This window comes from Parasteatoda tepidariorum, chromosome 1 (assembly GCF_043381705.1).
Source record: "Parasteatoda tepidariorum isolate YZ-2023 chromosome 1, CAS_Ptep_4.0, whole genome shotgun sequence".
Lineage (NCBI taxonomy): Eukaryota > Metazoa > Arthropoda > Arachnida > Araneae > Theridiidae > Parasteatoda > Parasteatoda tepidariorum.
The window spans coordinates 27,167,998-27,178,071 of record NC_092204.1 but is presented as its reverse complement, the minus strand read 5'-3'; the positions used below and the strand labels follow the sequence as shown (position 1 = coordinate 27,178,071).

At 25.7% G+C, this 10,074-nt stretch overlaps 1 protein-coding gene across 1 annotated transcript; it reads left to right on the top strand.

The window, feature by feature from the left end:
- Positions 1 to 252: 252 nt before the first annotated feature.
- On the top strand, positions 253 to 8,750 carry LOC107453768 (protein-lysine N-methyltransferase EEF2KMT; the record flags this gene model as incomplete). Its single annotated transcript, XM_016070711.4, is given in 8 exon segments — positions 253 to 668; positions 759 to 887; positions 3,388 to 3,498; positions 4,151 to 4,228; positions 4,321 to 4,376; positions 6,595 to 6,833; positions 8,372 to 8,509; positions 8,590 to 8,750. Coding segments are annotated over 8 exon segments (942 nt in total). The 3' UTR covers positions 8,694 to 8,750.
- Between the last annotated feature and the right edge of the window lie 1,324 nt (positions 8,751 to 10,074).

The following is a 10,074-nucleotide window of genomic DNA, read 5'->3' as shown; positions in this document are numbered from 1 at the left end:
TGCGGGTGGGTGACCACTTGGATCAGTTTCGCGTAGGGACCGAGGGTGTGCGGTATTGGTCCTCGTTAAACTGTGTTACCGTAAAGTGCCCGATTTCGCGCGCAGGTCGTCGGGCTGCCGAAGCGGGGGTGCCATCCCCTGCGCAGAGGATTAAAATTGTGATGGCATGTCTTCGGATCATCCACCGGGATGTTTCCCAGACCGTCGCCAATAACCCATTGTGCAGCTCCAGTGCGACGTAAATTAACAACGACAACAATAGGCTTGATATTTCAAATAATTTCTACCTTAAAGCTATAAGCAAATCTTTTTCTTTGATGAACATTCGTTTGTAACGATTCATCAATTAATCAATCATATAAACAAATTTTATCTGCATCTGAAGAATTCTCAATCTTTTATTTAGCTTTTATTCAATGCCATGATTAAGTACTGCTTTTATGATATAGCGATTTATATTACATTTCTAAGTTAATTTCGTTTCTCAAGGAAACATCAATTACATACAAAGTTAGAAACATTAAATTATCAATTTTTACAATACATTTCAGTCAATTGGTTTAAATGTATGTTGAAAAAACATGTCTGATGCTATAAATTTCATTGAAAAATTGTATCTCTCTGTTTATAATGACAGAAAAATGATAAAAAAACATTTAGAAAATGAAGTGAGTAATGATTTTTTATTATTTCAACCATAGTATAAATTTTGTTGCTTTTGTCTTTCTCAAATTCTCTTCAATTTTTTGTTATTGTAGCTCTTGGCACCTTTATGTATTTCTGTTCAAGAGCAAATTTTAAAAGCTACAATCCTGAATCCGATTTGCATCAAGTATCCTCCTCCTCATTCCTTCAGGAAAATGTTTCTTCGTATACTCATTGATACGGTATGTTCAAATTGTTATTTATGTATGTTTGGTTTTATGGCCCATAGTTTCAATAATACGAAAGTATTTCTGTATATGTTTTCATATTTCATCCTGAAAAATTAAGTGTTATTAATAACTAAAAATATCTTGTTATAGTTTTTAAAGTATGTGTAAAGTAAAGTGTATGAAAACTTAACCCAATAGCTATATTAGTTGGAAAGATTTTCCTTTGTGTACTCAATGAAATTGGATAATAATAAATAATTTCCAATAATTTTAAAACTTTAGTAGTCAAGCATTTATTAAGTTTTTCACTTGACTGTAACCAAACAAATTGATATGTGGAAGGTTTGAAAATGTCAAGTCTCAAAGGTGTTGAAAATGTGCAATTTTTTTATTGTAATTTGTTTAGTATTATTTTTAATTTTGATTTGTTTTCTTAAGTTTACCATGAAATAAAAGTTTTTAAAAATAAAATAAAATAAACTTCCCGAGGTACTACATGTAAATAACATGTTTCTGAAAGCTTGTTCTCTCAGAAACACACAAATACACGTAAATGGTGTCTTAAAAAGTCTTAATAAATATTTAAATGTTAATATATTTCCCACCAGTTTTGTTATATTAAGCAAATTATTTAGCATCACACGACTATATTTATTATTAAAATTACTCAAAAAGAGTCAAGAGATTATGTAAAACAACTGGCAAAAATATTTGTAATATGTTCTTAAATATTGTATCAATCCTCCTTCCTGTCTTGCAAAGTCTTTAAAATACTCGTGTGTCTCACATAAGTTTTATAATTTTTAAAAAAATTATTCGACATCACATCATAATATTTATTGCTAAAATAACATATAGAAATAATAAAGAAAATTTATAAAACAAATGTTTAAAATTTTTCTTATAGGCTCGCAAAACTAAAACAATTTTAAATAGTCTGACCTTATAACTGTTGGTTATTAAAATAAATTGTATTTTTAGCTTGTGCCTGAACCTATTTTATCTTCAGGGAAGTGACCATTTACATTGTTCTAGTAAGACTTGTAGTAACTTTCAGATCACAGGGTTCCAATCATTGACTTAATATGATCTTACATAAATGTCTTTTTTTTACAGTTCCAACCATTCTTTCCCAACAGCTTCTTGTTTTATAAGTTTTCCTTTTAATCACCATATTTTATTTTTATAATAATTAATAATTTCATGCTACCTCATAGGTTTCCAATATCAGTTATTCCTTACTTCTTTATACTTGCTTATTTAGATTAGATTTTAATAATTGCGTTGCTTCACATAAGTTTTCACCACTTGAATTTTCTTTACATAAATATATAGTTTCATTAAATCCCTCACTGAATAATTCTATTATTTAATATGTGTTACTTAATGCAAGAACAATCAATGTCAATGCTTGTTGAAAATTAATGTAATCAGCTAAAAAGAAACTTACCTTTTTACCTGCAAGATTAAATATAATGAAAATTTAAATAAACAATCAGAAAATAACTTTAAATGAATCCTTGCTGATAAGACGATACTTTTGTTTCAAGGGAAATATTTGTGTACCTTTGTCCTTTTGGCAAAATGATTTATAATGATGTGATTATGTATGATGATATAACTTCTAAATTTTCTTGTTTGCCAAGAAACAAGCATTTATATGTGTATACAGGAGTAGAAAAAATAATGGAAACACTTCTATACTTATACATATTTTGATATTTCTCTAGCAATGATTAGAGAATCACTTCATAACTTCAGAAGTTTTTAGATCATGCAATTTCTCATACACATCAATGAAATTTAAAGCTTTTTAGAGTTTTGAGGGACTGACAGATTTATTATTTAGTTAGACAGTTATTTAGATTATAATATGCAATAATGACATAAAATTTCATACACCTAGATTAAATATTTATGGAGATATGGTCGTTTTTATAAATTTAAAAAAAAAAATTTAAAAACTACTTTTTTTTGTCTCAAGTTTTTTTGTTATAGCTTCAAAAGTATTCAACAAAATTAAACAAATTTTTCAAAAAAATATAAAATTAATTACAAAATTATTGCTTTAAAATTTGAAAAAATGTCATTTAAAACTGCGCTAGATATTAGTAATTAAAGTAGTTTTTTTATTCTATGCATACGCAGGAAAAATTAAAATTTGTTTTTCTTAATTTTATAGTGGATTTTATTTGCCAACTAAAGTGCCATTTTGAATATCTTAAAAATTTGAAAAGTTTCAAGCAATTTTCTAAGTGGTTTTCATACTTTTTAAAAGAAAGCTCAAAATGAGAAGGGTTTTTCCACATATTTCATTTTGTACTTTTAAACAAGATATATAAAAAATTTGCACAAAAAATTTAAAATATCTGAAGTTAAATTATTCTGTTATTATTTCTGGAGAAATATTTTTAAAAAATGTATTAGTATAGGTATAGAAGTGTTTTCATTATTTTGTCCACCCCCTTGTATTTATAAATATATATATATATTTCCTTATCTTACATAACAGGTTGAATATCAAAAAGAAGAGTTCTCGGAAAAACTTTTAAATGAATATACTGAAACCTTGTCTATCTCTCAGGATGATGAAAAGAATATCAGTTATAATTCTTATATAATTGTAAGTGGAAAAAGTTTTTAATAATCTACATAGAATTGGATTTTGTTAATACTTTATTATTTATTTCTGAATATTATAATACAAATTATAATGTATTTAGCATTAGAGAAAGTTGGATATTTGTAATAACTATTAAGTGCAAGTCTTTCTTTTTTTTAAAAAAAAAAAAAAAACTGTTTTTGAAATATTTTTTAAGTACAAAGGAATTATTTTTTAAATTTTAACTTTAAAGTATTATAAGCTTAATTTTCTTTTAATTTTTATTATTTCCCTTATTATCTGCATTGGCATGTATCAAGCATTCAATAAGAAAGTAGGCCTTTTTTTATTTTTAAATTTAACTAGAAATTACTTTTTTATTATTCTAGAAGGAAGAGTGCTATCTTGTGTAATTATTTATAAATTAATTTGTTAATTAATTAAGTGTTTTACTCAAGAAGTAAAAAATATTTTGTTTCCCTTAAATTATATTAACAGTATATAAGCATGAATAACCATAACCTTACTATATTTATTTTTTGAATTAATAGTTTTATACTTTTAGAGTGAATGTTCTTTAAAAATTAATTAAAACATTTTTATATAGAAATTTATTATTATTAACAAAATATTATTAAATAGAATTTGATGTATTGTTTTTAACCTATCTTAGAATCCAAACTGTGTCATCACATTGCATGAAAATACCTGTTTTGTTGCTAAAAGTACTACAGGTCTTCAAACTTGGGAAGTATGTTTTAAAAATATATGTAATGTAAAAAATTCTGCTAATGTCTTATCTAACATCATACAGTTTGATAATATTTTATTTTTAAATTCTAGGCATCAAAGTATTTAGCTGAATGGTGTATAAACAATCCATCTCTTTTTACAGACAAGTTAGTTTTATTTTTTATTAAAATAGTTTTAAATTAGAACAACTTGCTTGAAGCAATTTAATGTTTGTTTAAACCAGGGTTAGCGATTTTTCCGGGAATATCGCAGAATTCACTGGTCTCCAGATCATTGGTTTGCAGACTTCTGTGAATCGAAAACTTAAAATCCGACGAAATGTTTAAACTTGTACTAAATCCCATGAACGAGATGTTTATATACATTCTTCCGCCAATTAGGTACGTAATTACGCGAAGAATTACGTTTCCGCTATTACGAATGACGGATATCAGCCATTTTGAATATTTGGAACTGCACTGAAGTTTGCTACTATCGAGATTCTTTTTCACGTAATTTTAATATCAAACATCAATTTTCGTGTTTACCTGGTTTAAAAGCGTTGCGATTCGTATTCCCGTGATTTAAGAATCGTATATCGCGATTCCTAATCGCCCACTTGGAAGTTACTCATTTTTAAAACCCGATATCGCTATTCTTATTCACGCAAGTTTAAAATCGAATATTATGATTCAAATTTACGCATTTGTTATATCAAACTTAGTTTTTGCGCATTTATAAGTAATTTAAAAACTACGCATTGCGATTCGTATTCTTTCGATCTAAAAATTATGCATCGTGGTTCGTATTTACGTGATTTAGGAATTCAGTATCACAATTTGTAGTTTAGCGTTTTTAAAATCCAATATCTTGATTCATATTCATGTGATTTTAAATTCAATGTCTTGTAAGAAGCGAGTTTTTTCTTGTGTTAATTACTATAAAGGTGTGATATTCTGTATTAATAAATTTAATTCTAAACGTTAGTTCAAAAAATTATGTAAAATAGGACACATATATGGTACATAAATCGATATCTTGATATCGATTTCTTGCACATAAAATTTTCAGGGTTTTTCGCTTTGTGTCACAATTATCCTGAATCACCCCTCAATGACTCATTAAAATGTCAGAAATAATCTCATGTGTTTAATACTTCTTGTTTTTATACTGCTGTCTTTCTTTGCTAAAATACCATTTGTCAGGGTCACAATGTGTTAAGAAGGATCCGTTTATGGAAAATCTGAGAAAATCATTCTAGTAAATTTCAAGTTTCGTCATCTTGACGGTTTGCCAAAGTTGCATGTATCCCCCCCCTTTTCATGCAAATGCTAACTCTGGGGAAAATATGGACAGCAGTTAGATTTGAAATACAAAATTTTATAAATTATTACTTGTCAGCCATAAATATTCAGTCTCCAATATCAAGCTGGTGAGTGAAAATTTTGCACCCTGGTTTAAACTTCTTTTTTTAATTTTGAATCATGGAAATAAATTATTCAACTTTTGTCATACCAAGTGTCCCAATTAGTACAAAAAATTTAGAAGATTGATAAAAAAAAATTGAATAGTACCTTTTATAACTTTTTTGCTTCAGTAACCAGGAATTTATTCTCAGCGAATTTCAAAATTAGGCATAAAGTTTGATTACAGATATCACTATCATTTAGAAAAAGCAATAAAATGTTTTCTTAATAATTAACATTTGAAAAGGTGAGAAACACTCTATGGACAAAGTGTACTGATATTCCTGCAAATATTTCTGTGTGAAAGGTCTGCCAAGCAGGAAAAAAAAATTGATTTTTTTTTTTCAATCTAGTTTCTAAAGCAGCAAGCAATACACTGTAGTCTTCCGTTTCACTTTATATGATTCAAAGTGTGGAGTATTTTTGAGAGACATTTGTTACTTCTTCTGTTTTAAGTTTTAAAATGAAATTTTCTACTATTTTAATTGTTATAATCTGAAAAAAATGTCGCAAAAATATAGATGAAATATTATTCAAAATAATATCAGTTTAGAAGTGTTTTCTGAAAGAGAAATTTTTTTTTTTAGTTGCTGTGCATACAAATTGAGAAACTTAACATAAAATCAAATATTGAGTTGTAATTGAGTGCTTATAATAGAAATAAAATGCCTATTTTAATCAGTAAAAACTATTAAAAATTAAATATAGTCTACTATATTTTAAAAAAAATAATAATAAAAATAAAGTTGAATTAAAAAAATTTATATTTTATAGAAAATTTGTCTAACACACTACATTAGATTATGTTAATATATTTGTTATTAATTATATTGTAACAAATTATTAAATAAATTTTTAAACAAATAATTTTAAAGTTTTTTTTCTTTTTTTAATAATCTTTTAATTCTCAATATTCTAGAAAAATTTTAGAGCTTGGTTCCGGCATTGGACTTTTGGGTATAACAATCCTAAAACTATGTCAACCAAAACAATATATATTTACAGATAAAAGTTGGGAAGTTTTGAATGTTCTTTCATCAAACATACAAATTAATGAGCTAGATTTAAAATGTGATATTCAGCAAATTCCACTTGTATGGTCCACAACCACTGAAAATGATGCTAAGAAACTGTCATCTGATATTCTTCTTGGTGCAGGTTTGGTTTTTTATTATTATGTATTATTCTGCAATATTTAAAATGCCCTCTTTACTCATTTAACTATCTATATTGTTTCATTCAGTTACATGTTATATTTTAACACAATATATAAATTGATTCTCCCTTTTACATTGCTATTATTGGGTATACACAATCTTTTTTTGAATAACATACCACGAAAGCCCGAAAATATCATGTTGAGAGGGCAACATAAGTAATGCAAAGCTGCCGTTGTAAAAATGTATAGCAAAATAGCATTACAAAGCAATTTATTAGGCCACATTTATAGATATGAAAGAGAAAAACCAGGAAATTAAAAAAATTCATTTACCATCAAAATTAGATTTTTAAACATGTTTTGTTTATATATATATTTTCAATGCTGAAAAGTAATATTTTTATTATTTTATTTAAACAAATTTGTTAAAAATTAAAAATATTCAATTCATGGCAAAAAAAAAGTATTACAATAGATCCCAAGCTTATACAGGAGTAATAGTTTAACAGAAGGCCAGTAAAAAGCATATTAACAGCCTAGTTCAGTTAGATTTTTCATTTACTTTTTTTTTTTTTGTCAGATTTTTCCTTAACAGTAAGACCAAATCAAAAGATCGTAGCACACATTAATTTCTACAAAAATATATATATATTACAACTTTTTCTTCCAACATTAAAATTTGAAAACATGTGTCTGCTTTTTAATAAACATGCATGCTTAAATAATGTGATAAATGAGATTTTAAAATAGATATTAATTGATGTGATTTATATATTTCATGTTGGAAAAAATAATTTAGTATTTTGAAATCCAAGAAAAAATTATTTTTACAGACCTATTTTAATTTATTATTCAAAATTTATAAAACTAAAAAAAAATTAAGAAAATTTTGATGTTTTATTATCTGAACAGTTGTGTAAAAAAAATCACGGCATGATAATTTAATTTTGAAAAAAATATTTATTTTTATTATATTTTTAAGTATTTTATAAAAAAGAAATAAAGTATATGTTTTCAAAATTACATGTTTAAAATAAAACATGTAATATATAATTTATTTATCATATCTAATACTGTATTGTGAAATAAAAAAGAACTTATATAATGGAATTAAAGTTTAGAAATTATTCAACTTGTTCTGTTTTATAAAATTTAATTGAAATTAAGTGGAATACCTAATAAAATCTTTTTACATTTTTGGATTATTAATACATATTTTGAATACCACTAAGCATAATCTAACACACAATAACATGAGATACCAGATTATTTTATATTATAGTTAAGCTAACATCATTTTAAGATACTAATTTCTGATGCTGATTTTAAAATTTAGAATGACAAGCAAAATTTAACAAATAATGGCTACTACCTCTATAAAAAAAGCTGGTGTATATTTCTACTTAGCTTTTAAGATTTTTCGTAAAACTAAAAATTTTCTGATATTGATTTATTTTATTTAAGAATATTGTTTTATTGGACCTTAATTCCTTTCATTTGTCCAGAAATGTAATTAAGTGTTCATTTGTTTTTACAGATTTAGTATATGACACTTCAATGGTTGAAAGTTTAGTACATGCTCTAAAAATATTTCTATCAAAAGAATCAACTTGCGCATACATTGCATCAAAAATAAGAGATCCCAATACAGATAAAAAGTTTTTGCGCCATCTTGGTAATAAGAATAATAAATCAAATTAATAACTCAATCATTTGATTTAATATGAAATTCATTGATTTTTTTTTTCCTTACAGATTTAGTAGATTTAAAGTATGAGGTATTGGAAAATCATAAAAAATCCATGTTTGTTTATAACCCAGCATCATCATTTGTACTCTATAAAATAAACTGTAATTAGAAATTTATACCATATGTAAATAAGTACTAAAGAGATAAAAGAAATTGCACATTAAAATACATGTTTTATCACTTGTTTCACCACTATGATTATAAATAATTTCTTGACACAGAAGTAGAAATCCTCATCTATAAATCCCATATTATAAAAAAGTATCCCATATTTACTGTAAATCCTACATGTTGAAAATTAGTACTGTCTATTGTTTTTTATCTAGTAATAACTTTTTTCATTTTATTGTACAAAATCCGATAATCCAATAGTAAAGAATATGTAATAACTATGTTTCTAATTATCAGAACATTGTGCAACATGCTACCTAAAATCATATCTGCAGCTGACTGATGAGTGGCATATATGTGCCAATTCCCAAAGAAACTGTAAATATTGATGAGTGTACTTTTGGTCTTGAAGATGAGAGAGGAAATATTAAATATGTATCCCTTTTTATCTAAACTTATAATTTTATAATACAGTTTTAACATTTTCGCTGTCAAATTTCTTTTGAACGAATATTTTCAGTCAATAAGTGAAATAAAAGTAATATAAGTTTAAGAACATCCATAGGTCTGAATATTATTAAGGGTTTTGTTTAAAATATGTAGCTGATATGAAAATTTACAAAAGAGATTATCAAACAATACAGGGCTGATTGTGCTCCGGAAAAAATCCGGATTTCCGGATTTTTCGCTAACCGTGATCCAGAAGTTTCCGGAGATCAAAGATTCAGATATTTCAAAAAATAATTGATCACAAAAGTTTTTGGAAATCAAATTTTCAAAGGTGGAACTTAAAAACACAGTTTATTTTATTTGTTTGCATGGGGAGCTACTTTATAAGCTTATATTCAAGATTAATATTCATTTTTTATCAGTAAATAGCTATTATAATCATAAACTCAAGAAAGAAAGACAGATTGGTAAATTTTAGTTACTTCTCCAGGTTATCATAGGTATGTGTAAAATTTTAAGTATATTTTACTTAAACTAAGAAATATTGAGAAAAAGAAAGAAAAAAAAATGTTTAAATTTTTTCTAATTTATCGATTTAAACTTTTTTTTTTTTACTCAAGAAATTTTCCGGAATTTTGACTTGGGCTCACAAGCCCACTGCAATACAAGGTCAAAAAAAAAAAAAGGAAATGTTAAGAACCTAAGCTAACATTTCTTCTCAGACTTTGATAGAAGAGGGATGCCACAGATTAAAATAGTGATTGCTAATTGATGCTTGAAATAAACAGATAAAGGCTTTATAAAATAAACCTAAAAACAATGCAGCAATTTAACTAAATGAAATATTTATTTTGATATAAAATATAAACTATTTCAGTTATACAATACATATTGAAATCCTGTTTTTTTTTTTTTTTTAAATTTTACAA